This window comes from Nuphar pumila, chromosome 15 (genome assembly GCF_984573655.1).
Source record: "Nuphar pumila chromosome 15, dmNupPumi1.hap1.1, whole genome shotgun sequence".
Classification (NCBI taxonomy): Eukaryota; Viridiplantae; Streptophyta; class Magnoliopsida; order Nymphaeales; family Nymphaeaceae; genus Nuphar; species Nuphar pumila.
In genome coordinates this window covers 14,238,960-14,256,498 of record NC_143263.1, presented here as the reverse complement: position 1 = coordinate 14,256,498, position 17,539 = coordinate 14,238,960, and the positions used below count along the sequence as shown (strand labels likewise).

Genomic DNA, 17,539 nt, shown 5'->3' with positions numbered 1-17,539 from the left:
TCTCAAAGCGGAGAAACGACTTGCTGAAGAAGGCGAGGGAGTTGGCCATCCTCTGCGACGCCGATGTAGGCTTGGTCATCTTCTCCAGCACGGGGAAGCTTTACGATTTCCTCACCGGGTGCGTTGACCACACCCAGGGTCGGGTTGACCACACCGGGTGCCGCACCCGCACCAACACCCGCATCGCGTCGCGTCGACGCGGGTGCGGCACCTGTCTGGCCGAATCACTGTGACATAGGACTCTTTACATTTGAATAAATAAAGTTTGGTTTGTTTTGTTTTGGTTTGGTACGAAAGATGAGTATAAGATCCCTTATGGTGGTGGTTGTGTTTCAACTGTAAGGCCCCGTGTCTCTGGGATTGTTTCCGTATTTGTTTTAAATAAATAAAAAAATCCACACTTTTCAAGGGGTATGAGTTGGGGTCATTACAATGGTTGTGGCTGTATTAAATGAGTTTAAAGACGTGATTCCATAAACTCCCACCATGATGAGATCTTGACCACAAGATCGAGTTTGAGGCTGGAGCTTTGCAAATTATAAAGATTTCTCCTATTGAAACTAATATCTCACATAGCATCACTGAACTTCTCAAACCATGCTCAGGATGATGGCTTTTTTCATTGCATGCTTTCTCTGGCTGGGGAGTCTTTGATTCACATTGAAGTTGAGTCTTGTTTGTAACCTACTTTCATAATATTGATTGAGTAGGCTTACCATACCCCTAGCATGATAGTACCTACAAGCTATGCGAGCCGTGTGATCTTTGCATGATAAACTTCTTTCCTTATTTTGGTTTCTCTCCAGCTTTATTCTGAACTCGCTTAAATAAAATGATATGGAGATTCAGTTCTTTTTCATACAATAGGTTTGCTTAGGTTAGCATCACATTAGCTTCTTTAGCTCAATGAATGTAACTGGCTTTACACCCAAGGCAAATTGCTTTCCTTGATATAGCAAGTGGAGCCTTGCTGCACTTTTAAGCACCGTGGGGCTGACATATCAAGTGGCGCCTTCAGAATGTCTACCAAGTATTGTATATTAAGTCATAAGGAACTTTTGAATAAGTATGCAATTTTGATTTCTTCTCACTTGAGGGGTGCATTAGTCGAGTCACTCTTTACCTTTTCTACCTTAATTTTTTTTTATTTTCTTTGTGAAGGGTGGACAGTGCTTGAATATTTTTTAGGGACATAATTGTCTTTTTCTTTTATGTTAGTGTAATTTTTTATAGTTAATAATAGAATGAAAGGGGTGGAACCTTACTGCACAATTTACTTTCTAACTTTTTTATTCTCTTCTCACTTCTTTCTCCCTTCTTTTCTTCTTGTACATCATTTCTAAAGCTTGAAAAACCTGAACAACTATGTCACATGGGTGCGGGTGCGACACGGGTGCGGCGTAATTTTAAAAATTTTAGACACGGGGACTCAGCTATATATATATATTTTAATATATATATATATATATATATAATAATAATATATCCTGTGTGCATATATGTGGATATTGTCCTCTAAAGTTTGGCACCAACATGAGTGTTTTTATAAACTTTGCAAATTGTACTTTTGCCCTTGCAGAAAGGGGGGTTCGGGTCCAGGGGGCCGCCCCTGGCGGGGGGCAGCGCCCCCCGGATTTTTTTTTTGGGGGCTTATGTTTAAGACTCATGCTATATATATATATATATATATAAATCATTTTTTTTTGTGTTTTACCCTAAAAATAGACAAAATTAGACTCGGTCAATGTTGACCGAGTCTAAAACAAGGACGAACTCGGCCTCGACTCATTGACCGAGTCCGACTCGGTGTTGACCGAGTCTGGGCCGTGTCCGAAGCCGCACCCGTGTTCGCACCCATGTTGGGGCGTGTCGACTCTGGTGCGGCGCCTCCCTAGCCGAGTCCGTGTGACATAGCTGAACAACAATATGTCAAAAGCTAATATACAGAGAAAAAATTTACACATATTCAATAACTTAGAGCCTGTGCACGAACATGTTTTCGTATATATTTACTTTTGTGAGACAGGATCCACATTCTTGTATGGGTCTTTTATGATTCAGTTCATTATTGTAACTATTCATGACACCTTGTCCGCTCTATTTTCTCTGTCTAATCAATAAAACATTGCTTTCTCTTGAAAAAAAAGGAGACTCCATGAACATGTATGCACCAATACATGCTATGTGATTCCTCTTTTTCAATTTTAGCTTCCAAGCACCTTTTATTGATCCTCCGTTTGCTTTCCTCCCCAATTGGCAATATTGTAGTGCGGATTTTGGTTAAATGTCCAGCCAATCTAAACCCTTTTGCTAATTTTTGGCAATAAGATCCAGATCCAAGTAGTTAAAGAGATCAGTTATATTCAGATCCAATAAAATCCGAGTATGTTTAACATCCAAACCTATTTAACGCATAGTATATTCAATTAGGGAAAATAGGTGTGGAATCTGGATGTGATAAATCCTCCATCCTACCCTAATCTGACTTGGAAACCAATTAGGCAACATTGATTCTGTAGGATTTGAGTGCCTAGATCTGGCCAATTTAAATGTTTACTCCTAGTTCTGCTTCTAGCTTCTATACTGTACCATACTCTGTTATCTTGGTACTCCCTCATAAATGCCCACAATTTGATCAGTTATAATCTGGTGTTGGTAGTCATTTTCTATGGTGAATGTTTATGAAATATGTCACTTGGGGGTTGAATGAGATAGCTGGATGGTAATGGTGCACTATCATAACTGAGGGGTCTCGACTCTCGAGTTTGAGTCCCACATGGATTACTTGACAATCAAGAGAGTATTTTGAAAGGTATACGTATCCATTGGACTAGTGGTTACTTGATTTTGCATGATTGTGAACAATGTGAAGCTGGTTTATCCTTCACCTGGTTTAGCCTTTAACTTGTATACTGTGCCAGTAAGGCCATATGACAACTATAGTGTGACAAATAGTTTTTTTTTTACATGGATGAGAATCACAGGAACCTGCAAAATATTATACAAGTATATCATGAATGAAAGACGATACCAGTTGGTGTAAAATATTTACTGTATTTATCTGACTACAGTTTTCTGAGATGCTTTTCCTGTTTTTGTTCATTGGTGTAATTTTAACTCATGCATTCTGGTATATGTTGAAGGTTCTGGAGCAGTGGAGTTTATTATATGCCATGCAGAGGTTTCTATTGTATTCGTTGAAGAGAAAAAGATTGCTGAGGTATAATCTGTTATGTAGTGTCGATCATAACATATCGATCTTTAACATGGACTGTTACCTTGTTGTTCAGAATGGGGCAGAAACAGTGCAGCCTAACAATGGATTTTTATCTGCATGTCACATTTCTGATGCATTATTCACTTGGAAAAATTTGATGATTTATCATTTTAAGCAACTACTCTTTTTTCTCTATTGAATATCAGAATATGCCTTTTCTTTTTGGTGCTGATGAAGTTCACAGTGGTTGTATTTGTAGTGCATTTCTTAGAGATCCCATGGTAACAGCTTTTATCATGAGAAGCACATGCATCATGATGTTGTAACAAAGTTGTCACAAATGAAATTTTTGATTGGTTAAGTTACTGCAGCCATGCGCATTATTGTTGCAGCACCAGCTCAACCTTAACAAAATCTTATGGTCAATCAAGATAGATTATTTATGTTATTGTTTTGTTGTATACAATATTTGGTGAACTATATGCAATACATAGTAGAAGCTGCATGAAGATTTTGAAGATTAATTCTGAACCATTATAGACTGAACTTATAATATGAATTATGTTAAGTTGTGCATGGACTTATGATCCTCATGTCTCTTTTCATTGTTCAAAGGTGTTTGCTTTTGGTTGTTAGTCCTTGCTGAAAACTATTGTTCTCTAAACTGATCTACAACAGTTAGTACCTTCATGTTTAATTTTGGTCATTCTCCTTGATGAAGTTTTGTTTTGTTTCTATTTTAAAGTATACATTTCTGTAGTGTGCCAGTATGCATTTGTCATTCTTGTGGTTGGACGTTCTCCTTGATGAAGTTTTGTTTTGTTTCTATTTTAGAATGATACATTTGTGCACTGTGCCAGTTTGCTTGTGGTTGTTTGTCCTTGCTGAAAATCATTGTTCTCTAAACTGATCTAATACTACAGTTAGTACCTTCGTGCTTATTTTCGGACATTCTCCTTGATGAATTTTTGTTTTGTTTCTGTTTTAGAATGATAAGTTTGTGTACTGTGCCAGTATGCATTTGTCCTAATTTCATTTAAGCAATTTGTCATTCTTTATACTTTTTTTATGCATGTACCATGTTGCACTTATCTGATGCATCGATGCAAGGGAGATCCAAAGCAGGAACATGACCTGTGCTATGATCTACTATGCTATGTTATACTATGGAAAACTGTGATCTAATGACAATAAATATTAAATTGCATTAAACTAAAGAAACTACCAATAAATTTACTCATCCATCCATTCTAGAGTCTCTACAATAAGTATTATATAGAGAGAAAAACCCTAACTCTACTACAGTAGAATTAAGATCTCAGATAGATTCAGTATCTAACAGAAATCCAAAAAAAGATCCAATATCTGAATATATTTAAAAGATCTAAATAACATTCTGATACGGGTCCTGGTGTGTCTCACTCCTAATGTGCACCTCACTCTTTTAAATTTTTAACTGTTGAGATTTTCCTGAGTTTTTGTGAGATTTATTAAAAACTCTCAATATGCTAAGAGTTTGTCTATGGTTTAAAGACTTCCTATCATGATTTTTTTTTAAATTTCAGAAAATGATCTCCACTGTGCATTTTTCATGTGAAATATGAACTTGTATGATCATATAATTCCAATCAATGAAATCACGAATATTATGAAGGCTTCACTTGTTAATTCTTCCTAGTCTTCGTGATGTCAATAAAAATATAAGGTGATCATATAGATTTATAATCTTGCAGATATTATGATCATATTTATACTTTTGGTGCATATTTAACAATCTATTGCTATATATTGATTTTGACTTTAGTGTATTTAGACAAGATAAACACTAGAGTTTAATGTAGTATATTTTCTAGTGTTCTGATTTTTTTTAGAACATCAGAAATTAAAATTAAAAAAGCATTAATGCTTCCCACACATGTCCCAAACATTTCTATTGTGTATTTGTGTTTCCCAATTTGTTTCCTTGTCGGTTCTCAGTTCTAGTTTCGCATGAGCCTAATAAACCTTGTTTTCTGCTTTTTTTGACAAGATGTTTTATGTTTCCCTTTGTAACAACCTTGGTTGTGCTTGCATATAATCAATTAATGATATGGATTTGTTTGCATATAATCAATTAAAGTTGCACTCCATCTAGGCACTTCTCACCTCCATCTTTGTGTATCATTTCATGGCTCTTACTTTAGAGCTCATCTTGTATCTATTCAGTAGTCCCATGATGAAGTTTTTGCTGGATTATGTGCCCAAACTATTTAACAAGTAATGTGCTGCACTTTGTGTCCTTAGGTGTTGAAAGTCTTATCAAATTCATCAAAGTTTCTTAAGAGTAAGTTCCATCTACCTGTTTCATACATTCTCTTGACTTGGTGATGATTTCTTTTTGATATTGACAATTTTACTCTTACAGCTGTAGTAAGCTTTGGGAAGGTTACAAATGAACAAAGAGAAGATATTGAAAAGTTTGGTTTGGCAGTTTATTCTTGGGATGAATTTTTGTCATTGGTAGGCCGCCTTTTCTGAAAATTGCAAATTTTCTTTATTGTGTCAAAGTTCTTTTACTTGCTATGGTCATGTTTTGGCGTGGCTGTTGAGATGTTCTTAATATATGTTAGCCCATTGATGTTTCCTAAATGTGCATCCATCTAACGAATGTAGGAAGATTAGGTGTTTGATGGTTGTTTGGTTCATAACAGTCACTGAGCTTTCATTTTATGTTAACTTTTTGATTTTTTAAGGGCATGTTTGGTTGCACCTCATGTGATTTGGAATCACATGAGATGGAATCTCATATGATTTGGAGTTGTATGATTCCAAATCACAAGGTGGAATATGTGATGTTTGTCAATCTTGGTAGGGAAGCTAGAACTGAAATAGAAGTTGGCATAGTCTGCATTATATCCATCTATTAAGCAGATCGTTGGATGTCATATCTTATTTATGGCTGTTTTTCATACATGAATGCAGTAGATTTTTGTATTTCAACAGTTCCATTGATGTTTTCTTGGTAGGCTCTACTTCTCTGAATCTAAAGCCTACAAAATGTGATATGAAAGGTCACTTCTTACCACTTTTGAATCAAGAAGGAATTGTTGAATGGTAAAGCACCATTTTGTTGATGATATTAGATAGGTGCCTTCTCATTTTACCAAATATGATGACCATCCATACTCCAGTCACATGTAGCTACATTTCACACGATAAAGACATGATGAGCCAACTTCTTCACTTCCTTCATAGATGGCAATGATTAAGAACAGATGTCTTTTTTGATTGCTCAGGACATGCCAAATGAGTTATCCACTATGTCAAATGGGTGCGGGTATGGGTGCAGGTGCGACACGGGTGCGGAGCAATTTAAAAAATTTTGGACACGGGGACACGGCTATATATATATATATATATATAACAATACTAAGATTGTAAATTTTAAAGCAAAAATAAAAAAGTAATTCTATTGAAGTAACAAAACAAACTTACCAAAATAAATGGCAAAAATAGACTCGGTCAAAGTTGACCGAGTCCAAAATATGGATGGACTCGGCCCCGGTGCGTTGACCGAGTCCAACACTTAGTTGGCCGTGTCCACCCTGTGCCAGCACCCATGTCGGGTACGGGCGACGAGGGTGCGTCAACCTTTTAGCTGAGTTCGTGTGACTTAGGTTATCCATGATGCTTTGAGAACATGTTTTTTGCTCCAAATAACTTGTCTCCATTTCTTGTCTGGCTATGTCACATAGGGTTTCAGGTACAAGGTACAAAACAGGTATGAAAAGTATGTGACAAGAATTTATGAAAAGATGGGTACGGAAGTGTGATATATATCTATATATATGTGCATTTTTTAATTTTTTAAAATATCCAAGTTTTTTCCGCAAATTTTTTGAGAAAATCCACTTTTTGAAAAACTCCTAAGAAAATCCCAGCCCAGAAATTCCTGAGAATGAGAGTGTGGGTTATGCTTTGAAGATATTCTCGTAGTGGAACAATTGATGTTAACAGCCAAGCCTCAATATGGTTTATTTGAAAGCACTCTGACCCCATCAATACCATTAGTAACTGCATCATTTCCAATACCAGATAGATACAAAATCTGTTAAGAACTTTAGGGAGATGAGCTTCCTATAGTATAAAATCAATGAGAGTGGTTACAGCCTGATTCCTGACCGCTTAATGGAGTAGACATCTCCTTCAAAATGCAGTGTTTCCTGGCTGCTTATATCCTCCAAATTACAACTTAAAGCAATCTGTTTCTTGTACCTACCTGTATAAGCTTTCATGCAGTATGCATTGTGGAATTACTTGATGACCTGCTTTTCTATATTAACCATGCCTTAAACATGTGGTTACATACTTTTCTGCAACTTTGGATGGCATACATTACTTCTAGATAAATTTGGACTCTTTTGAAGGTTTTTATGTGAAATAAAATTTAGAAATGAAATTTGGTAATATGTAAACAAATTTTTATGCAAGCCATTGTAGCTGTGTATCATGCATCCTTCTCATTTTCAGGGAGATAAAAGGCAGTTTGATTTCCCATCTCTTAAGAAAGATGACATCTGTACCATAATGTATACTAGTGGAACAACTGGTGATCCTAAGGGTGTTCTCTTAAGCAACAAGAGCATTGTTACTCTCATTGCTGGTGTTGAGCGACTACTAAAATGTGTGGATGAAGAGGTAAAACCATAAATCTTTTTGTTATACTGCAATATTCTCATATAATGTTGTTAAATGTTATGAAGAGAAATGCACATATTGTGAAGTTTGCTTGCCTCCATGGCATTGGAGAAAAATATTGCTGATATATTCAAAGTATCTCAATAAAACATAATATCTTGTTGATAACAGAACACTGGTAAAATCAGATTAGCTATATCACAATTGTATAAGGAATAATAGATACACCATCTGTAATATTTTTGTGTAATCAATTTATCGGCAGTGAGGACAAAATTCATATCGGTTATTCTTAATCCATTTTCATTTATTTTATTTCTCTTTCCTCTTATTTTTATCTGATTTTTTTTCTTATAAAATCCTTGGAAGCTTACAAATTTGAAAATCTCATGATAAATACATAAACCATAGATTGTTTTCAACTTTTCTCACTATTTTCCATGTTTCGTGTAATCATGTTGCTTATATTTTTTTTTCTTCAAATTTTCAGTTGACTGATAAGGATGTTTACTTATCTTACCTACCTCTTGCACACATATTTGATCGGGTGATTGAAGAGCTGTTCATATGGAAAGGTGCTTCAATAGGATTTTGGCGCGGGGTGAGTTGTTTAATCATTTTATATTTTGTTATGCAGGACTGTTCAGTTTCACTTACTGCATAGTAACTTGATTTCAGGACGTCAAATTATTGGTTGAGGATATTGGAGAACTAAAGCCAACCATTTTTTGTGGTGTTCCACGTGTTCTGGATAGAATATATTCAGGTTGTGATTTGAATGATATATATGGCAAACATTGTATTAGCGATTTCTGTGCTCTTAAATAAAATATTCTCTATATCTATTCTAGATTAACTGGCTACTTCTATTCTTGTTAAATAATGTATCACAAGGCCAACCGGTTTGTGATTGGCTTATGGCTGCTGGTACAGTCATTTTTCCTTTTTTTTAATATTGATATGTTAAAATTTGAGATATGTTTGGATGCTTTTTGTCATTGATTCTGTTGTTTAACCATCTCAAGTTGATCCAAACTTTATGAAAATAATATTTCTCTAACTCATCCTACTAGGTTTTGCATTACTGTAGCAGTCATTTCTCTTTCTCAAATTGTTAAGCAAAAAGAATGAATTATTAGTATTCTAGTAACAATTACAGAGAAATATTGCAAGATAGGAGTTTTTTTACTGTTATTCTTAGGTTTACCAAAAAAGTTGTAGGTATATCTTTCATATAATACAGTTTCTTGCCCTTATTTCTTGTTTCATTAAAAAGATTCTTTTTCTGTATTTAAGTATGTTTTAATTTCTTTTTTAACTCCATGGTTTTATGCTTTCTTTGTTTCTCCCTAGTTTTGAATCTTCTAGAATCCTGCCCAATTTTGTAAAAACCATATTGTAACACATATTAGAAGGATCCAAGAAAAAGATTTCATTTATTGCACCTTAGAATTTAGGGATGCAAATGGGTCGGATCCAAGATGGAGGTTTTGAAAATTTTGGATGTTCCAGATCCGATTCTAATCCGAATCCCCATGTATTAGCTGTTCCAAATCCAAACCGTTTGCATTTGTGCCTTGGATACACAAAATTAATAAAGATCTTGAATGAAAAAAATAAGCAATTTACAGATTAAAGTTTAAAACGTGTAACAAAAAGTAAAAAGGAAATTAATTTAAAATGCAATGATTAAAAGTGCATATTTAACATTTTTACCACAAAGAAGAAGAGTATAATTATTGGACAATTGAGTTGAACATATAAGCGATAAACGATATAATTCTAAATACTTAAAGAACAATCTTGACATTCATAACTCATAAGTTTGTAACTTATTATAACATAAACAACATTATACTGTTAAACAATGAAGGACAATGTTATATGACAACTAACCTTAAAAGATACTATAATCCTATACTTCTAAATATATTAAGGCTAGTCTACTTCCAGTTTTTCTGAAGTAAATCTCCAACGTCTCATCACTAACTTTATTTATGTTGTTTTTTTTTGGTGCTCAAGAACTGTCTCCAACTTCATCTGTGCTAAAACTTTCTCATTTTGGTAGTGGCCAATTCACATTGGTGATGAGGTTGATCATGCTCAATTTTTGGTATTGGTTATTCATTTTCTTCATCTCTTACTATGACTTTTGGCATGCATTCTGCCTTTCTTTTTTCATTTCTTGCAACCTTGATATCATTTTATGTAAACGAATATGCAAGAAGCATTGAACTTATGTAGTGTCTTTCAACTGCAAGATGTCAACAACAACAACAACTACGCCTTCATCCCAAAACAATTGTGGTCGGCGATATGAACCAAAAAAGAAAATCATTCTGGGCCTTCCACATGAATCCTTCTCCTCCAATCATTTCTATCCAATGTCATGTCCTCGGTGAGGTTCAAAGCATTCATATCCTTTCCTATCATCTCCATCCAAGTCTTCCTAGGCCTACCCCGACCTCTATATTATATCTGGATTTTTTGTGTTTGAAAATACAGTCACATCATATGGTAAGCTCGTTCATAATTGCGAGGCTACATCTTTTTTGGATTTTCTATCTCTTACATCTAATGAAAGTGTATATTTTGTTTCAATTATACAAATTTTGAACAGGAATTGACCTTTTTCTCTGGTTATATGATTTCTACAATTGAACTAGAAATGGAAAATATCAAGTTTATAAATTATGAAAGCCTTAAAAATTGGTCATTAATTTTGATTTAAAGAATTTCAGTGTAAAGTTGGCCTCTTCTTGTATTACTCCTATATTTTCTCTTGTTTCTCTAAATCTGTAGATCTAGCCTTATGCAAGAGTCAAGACTCCCAGTGGTTGCAGTAAGAGAATCTCTAAAATTCTCCTTTGTTAAAAAAGTTTGGATAGGGAGAGAAACTCTTGCTTTTAGCGTGGAAGAGCTAAATTTTACCTCGCAATGCCTTAAATTTATAAACTTAGTTGATTCACACATGGATTTAACCTCCCAAGTGTTGGCTTAAGGAAAACCTTGAAGATCATGCATAGTTTGGGCCTACAAACATCAGATTATGGCAAAATTCCAAAGAAAATACAAAAACACCAACTCTTGAGACATGAAAAGGCCTAAGAGGGAAGGGGATGAGACCTTTACGTTATTGGGTCTGAAAATGGGGTCAAAACCAAAGTTGCTACTCGGGGATGCCAGAGCGGGAAGTGAGACATTTCCAAATTTTTAGGAAGCGGGAAGCACGGGACGACTTAGAAGTGAACTAGGAATCGTCTTGGAAGCGACATAGGAAGCGAACTGGAAGCAAAAGCGAGGGGGAAGCGAAAAAAGTAAGAAAAATAAAAAAAACACAACACATTTCGGAAGCGCCACGTTTCGTGCTTCCGAAATGCGCTTCCCCATATGCTATGGCGCTTCCGGTAACCCTGGTCAAAACAACTCTATTATCTTAAAATATCCAGCCAATATTGGTTAAAAACCAAAACAAAACTCTCTAAAATATGTTTTTGGTGAGAGTTGACTCTTATGATATAAGTTGTATTGTACATTACAATTACAGCTTGTATCTGTAATACATGTATCATATATTGTATATTCCAAGAAATCAAGCGCACAAAAGAATCTTAAACCAAATACAAATTGTCCTCTCAAAGATCTCACAAACAAGATAAATGATAAATATTTTATTGCTTACAAAGTGTTAAAGAAAATGCATACAATATGGAGACAGAATGGGGTTCAAGAGGGCTAGCTACGCTAGCTAGAATTAAAAAAATTGCCTTTATGGGCAAAATACCAAAAAATAAAATGAAAACTGCAAGAAAAAATACAAAAGAATGCAAAAAAATGACACACTTAAACTAGCTTACTTTGTGTACATCCCAATACTATTCCTCAAGCTTATGGTTAGAACTAAGGAGAGGACAAAACCTTGGCTAAGAAATTCATCGATATCGTTGATATTTTTAAAATATCGTGCTAATATCAGAAATTTCAAGGTGGCTGATAATATCGATATTATATCATGTTTTAAAAATATCGGCAAAATATATTTATTGCGATAAATATCACTTTAGGAACAGGGGGTCGACTGCAGCAAGGAAGGGAAGGGAGCAAAGGAAAGAAGAAAACGAAAAGAGGCAAGGGAAGGAAGGGAAAAAGGAAGGAAGGAAATGAAAGAAGGGAACATAAGGAAAATAAGGAAAGGAAAGAAGTTGCTAATTTAGTTGCTCATTTATCATTTTATCTTGTCATTTTAAGGTCTTTATCTTAGTTTTCTTTCATTTTTGAGATTTTTTTGTATTTTTACTTATTTTTTAGATTTTATTTTTTTTTTAAATATTTTTGAGAATTTTCAACTTTTGAAAATATCTCCGAGAAATACTCTTGTCAGGAAATTACCTTGAACGATACAGGTGACTGGAAGAAAATAAGAACTTCCAACAATGTTCTCCAAATCACCCAAGTGAATACACAAAAAGAGCTACAATAAGATCCGAAACCACCACAAAAAACCATGAAATAGTCTCACACACAAAACTCACTCAATGGGCACATAAGGAATGCTCACAAATATAAAAAATATTATTTTATTCAATAGAAATCCATGCAAGAAGCAATACATTTGAGAGGGTTTTCACCCCTTCTATATACACAAGAATGAGAGTCATTGGTTAGGTCTGACTCTAAATAGAGCCGTTGGACCCCTCAACGACTCTTTTGTTGACTAATTCAAACTTAACCAAAAAAGTTTAAAAATAATCCTTACCTAGTTATATATATATGTATGTATTTATACCAAGGTTGTTTGTATCGTATCGTTACCCGTATTGGTTAGGCCCAAAGTACCACTGTATCATATTGTAAACGTATCGTAAATTTTTAATAAAAATTTTCAAAAAAATCTAGAAAAATAAAAATAAAATAACAAAAATTCTAAAAAATCATAACACATGAAATAATGATAAATTTCACAGAATATAACCATAAAATCACGTTTATATCTCTATGAGCTACATAAGGCATCATCAAATATCAACTAATATAGAATAATAGATAATGCTGCATGCATATCTCACAAGAACAATGCCACACATAAACAAAATAATCAAGGTTATGAAATATGTTAAAAAAAAATGCTACGTATTGTACTACAATACAGAGGTGTATTGTACGATACATGTGTGTGTCATATCGTTCTTTTCAAAGTAATGCTATCTATCATACCGTATTGATACTTACAATATTGATTTATGCTATATATATTTACATTTTCAACACTCCCCCTCAAACTTACGGTTGGATAATCGAAAGTTTGCCTAAGAGAGTGAAATCTAGGAGCTGCGAGAGGTTTGGTGAAGAAATATGCCAACTGATATTCTGAAATAACATAAGGAAGATCGATAGTGCCATGTCGATACTCCTCTGTCCATAGTAACAATCTATCTCAGTATGTTTGGTTCGTTCGTGAAAGGTCCATTTGTTAGCAACGTAGATGAAACTTTTGTTGTCACTGCACATTCGTGATGCTCTTTTAATATGAACGCCCATATATGCTAACAATATTCTTATCCAGACAACCTATATAGTGGTTGTAGCCATGACTCAGTATTCTACTTCAGTCGAGGAGAGAATGACCGTTGCTTCTTACATCACCATGAGATCAACGAGTCACCTAAGAAAACACAAAAACCCGTGGTTGAAGGTCGGTTATTGGGACCATTTCCCCAATTAGTATCAGTATAAGCAGTTACATCTAAAGATGAAAAAGCCAATAAGAACATGCCTTGATAAATGAAAGTCTTAATATATCTAATAATACATAAAACCACTTCCATATGAACAAAGGTGGTAGCATGTTGAAACTGGGTGACTATGTGAATTGCATGTGCTATGCCATGCCTCGTAATTGAAAGACAAGACAGTGCCCCGATAAGTTGTTTGTACAGTGTTCGATTTTCAAGTGGTTCTCCATCATCAATTCTCATTTTGGTATTGACAACTTCGGGAATGATAGCCTTCTTATCATCTGAGATTGCAGACCTGGCGACAATATCTAGAACAAATTTATATTGAGTCAACATATAACCTTTAGAAGAATAAACAACTTCAATACCAAGAAAATATTTTAAAAAACCCAAATCAGTCATTTCAAAATATGTTTTGAGAAGTTTCTTAATGTATTCAACTCCCTATTTGTCCCCTCCGGTGATGATTATGTCGTCTACGTAGAGGAGAAGAATAATAATACCTGCATCAAAAATCTTAATAAACAAAGTTGTGTCATTCAGGTAAGATTGAAATTCAACATCAAGCATAACTTGGCTAAACCAGTCATACCAAGCTTTTGATGCTTGTTTAAGACCATACAAGGCTTTATCTAAACAAAGAGCCTTAAGGGGTTAGATTTATCAAGTCTGGTAGGTTAACAATAACCTCATAATACTTGCAGATAACTAAAACATACATAACATCTATGTTCATTCTATCATAGCATATACATGCTGTAGCATCCATTTATGATACACGATCATAGACAGGATATACAATACCAGTTCAACAATAACAAACATGTTGTGACATCTCCAACCAATGTCAAACTATGATTCACTAATCATCTCAGAATAACATGCAATACTTCCAAGATAAATAACAAATTTGAAGTGTTTGCATTATTAGGGCATGTTTTCAATTTAGCAGAAAGGAAACTGATCTTTGTATAAAGTTTTTGTTTCTCTTTATTACTTGTTTCATCGAGTACTTGTGGAACTACTCAAGACAGAAGAGATAAACATTGAGTATTTATTATGCTATGTATTTTACATTTTTTGTGTGTCTAACTGATCCAAATGCACCCTATATATCGTGAAAATCTACCACCTAGGACAAAATTCAGTAGTTTCAGACCTCCTACCTCCCGAGGACTAATGACAAGTGAGCCGCGATTCAATAATACTCTCACTTAACATTTTAACAACGAGGTCACTTGGGGCTGTACCACCTATTCTCTCCAAAGTAGGCCATAGATCTGAATGGGTTACTAGGTTTTTTTTTATTATAGGGTTTATATTTCACTAAGTGTGCCTAATTTCAATAAGTGACTCACTCACTACTCATTCCAGGTAAATCCATTATTCATTATTTTGACATGTTCCTAACCCATTCAGTGTGCTCTGATGCTTTTAACCATTGAGCATCTCGCCCGTGAAGGTGGATCAATTATTTTATGTGTGCATATATCACCTCTTGGGTATCAACCCTAGCTCACAAGAGAAAAATGTACAATTGAATCATGTTATACATTCATATAACATTAAGGCACCACACAAGCTCTAATATGAGCAATCAAATAGTGAATGCATACATTTTGTACTTTATACCACTATAAATCAACAAGTAATATCATCATGCGGTGTTTTAACCATGGTTGCCAGTCGAGGAAGCGGGAGTGGGAAGCGAGACACTTTCAAAATTTTAGGAAGCGTGGGAAACTTAGGAGCGGATCAGGAAGTGTCGCTAAAGTGACCTAGGAAGCGAGGGGGAAGCGACAAAAGAGAAAAAAAAACAAAATTAAAAATACAAAAAAATGAAAAATGGGGGAAGCGAGGGTGAAGCGTGCTTCCCATAAAAGGGAAACACGCTTCCCATAAAAGAAAAGCACGCTTCCCAGCGCATTTCGGAAGCATGACGTTTCACGCTTCTGAAACGCTCTTTGGAGAAGCACACTTCCCTAGTTACCTAGGCGTTTCCGGTAACTCCGATTTTAACATATCATGATAACATATAAGATCATGCCCAATATCATAGACATGATTCAATTTCAAATCCACGTATAGTCAACATGCGTAATGCACATTCATTCCAAGCATGATACTAAAATCAAACATTCTAACCTACACATGGTATAATACTCCTTTTACATGTAAATTTTAGTGCACATGAATATGAACTACATAAAGATCCTATGAATAGAGGGGAAGCTAAAAATACCCATATGTCAAACTCAGCTTTATCCTTGATGTTGGACAGGAATGGGAATGCGGCCTTTTTTAAGATTTTACATATCTTTCAGCCTGATCAACAATCATTTCTTGGCTATTTGGCCACCTGAGAGAGATGAAATGAAATGTGGATCTTCGAAACACGAGCTTAGATTCACAAGGGCAAGTGTCAAAAATGACACTAAAGCATAACCCTCAAAAAGGGTATAACTGGAAACAAAATAAAAATAAAAATGTATTCTTTATTGATATGAAAAACCAATTGCTTAAGAAGCATTGGAATGAAATACAAGAGGGGTTGCACCCCTTTATATACATAGCTGAAAGAGGACTCAATAGAGCTGTTGGACACAGTCCAACAACTCTATTAAGAGTCAAGTCTGGACAGGACTTGACTAGCAACAGTCATTCTAGTTCAAACTGAACTAGATGACATAAAGACAAAAAATAAAAATAAAGGAAAAAAATTATAGAAAAGAAAGAAATGAAAAATGTATTTATATATATATATATATAATAATATAATATTATTATTATATATATATGTACAGTTTTACATTTTAACACTCCTCCTCAAACTTACGATACAATGAGCGAAAGTTTGTCTAAGAGAAAGTGAAATCGGGGAGCAGTGAGAGGCTTTGTAAAGAAGTCTGCTAAGTGATTTTTTGAATTGACATATTGCAGATCAATTATCCCGTGTAGATATTTCTCTCTGACGTAGTGACAATCCATTTCGATGTGTTTGGTGCGTTCGTGGAATGTTCTGTTACTGGCAATGTAGATCGCACTTTTGTTGTCACAACACAAAGCTTTTGTTGTTTCAGCTCCCATGTCAGCAAACAGTCGTCAGAGCCAAACTACTTCCATGGTCGTGGTTGCCATGGTTCTGTATTCAGCTTCGGTGGATGAGAGAGATACCTTTTGCTGCTTTTTACACCTCCACGAGATCAATGATTCCCCTAAAAAGACACAAAAGCCAGTGGTTGAGTGTCTGTTATTGAGATCACCTCCCCAATCAGCATCAATATATGCAATTAAATCAAGAAAAAAGGAGGAAGATAAGAAAAGTCCTCGTGAAAGAGAGGACTTGATGTATCTGATAATACGCATGACTGCTCCCATATCAACAGAAGTAGGAGCATGTTGAATTTGACTTGTTGTGTGAATAACATGTGCTATATCTGGTCTGGTAATGGATAGATAGGAAAGTGCCCCGACAAGCTGTCTGTAAGGAGTAGGGTCTGCAAGAAGTTCTCCATCATCAATCTTCATTTTAACATTAACAACTTCTGGAGTGTCAACTTTCTTATCATCAGTAATACTAGACCTGAAAACAATATCAAAAGCAAATTTAGTCTGATATAATAAATATCCTCTAGGAGAATAAGCAACTTCAATGCCTAAAAAATATCTCAATAAGCCCAAATCAGTCATTTCAAAATAAGATTTAAGAAGTGTTTTGATTGTTTCAACTTCCTGTTTATCGCTTCCGGTGATGATCATATCATCCACATAGAGAAGAAGCACAATGATCCCTGCATCAGAATTCTTAATAAACAAAGGAGTGTCAGTTAAACAGAATTGAAAACCAATATCAATCATAACACGACTAAACCTATCATACCAAGCTTTTGGTGCTTGTTTAAGTCCATAA

At 34.9% G+C, this 17,539-nt stretch overlaps 1 protein-coding gene across 1 annotated transcript in view; it reads left to right on the top strand.

Annotated features, from left to right (window-relative positions):
* Window positions 1-17,539, top strand: part of LACS4 (AMP-dependent synthetase and ligase family protein) — an 81,363-nt gene that overhangs the window by 32,282 nt on the left and 31,542 nt on the right. The window contains exons 6-11 of the mRNA XM_089989657.1: window positions 3,144-3,220; window positions 5,501-5,540; window positions 5,622-5,716; window positions 7,727-7,894; window positions 8,385-8,495; window positions 8,573-8,660. Coding sequence (XP_089845783.1) covers window positions 3,144-3,220; window positions 5,501-5,540; window positions 5,622-5,716; window positions 7,727-7,894; window positions 8,385-8,495; window positions 8,573-8,660 — 579 coding nt within the window. The remainder of the gene's footprint in view (window positions 1-3,143; window positions 3,221-5,500; window positions 5,541-5,621; window positions 5,717-7,726; window positions 7,895-8,384; window positions 8,496-8,572; window positions 8,661-17,539) is intronic.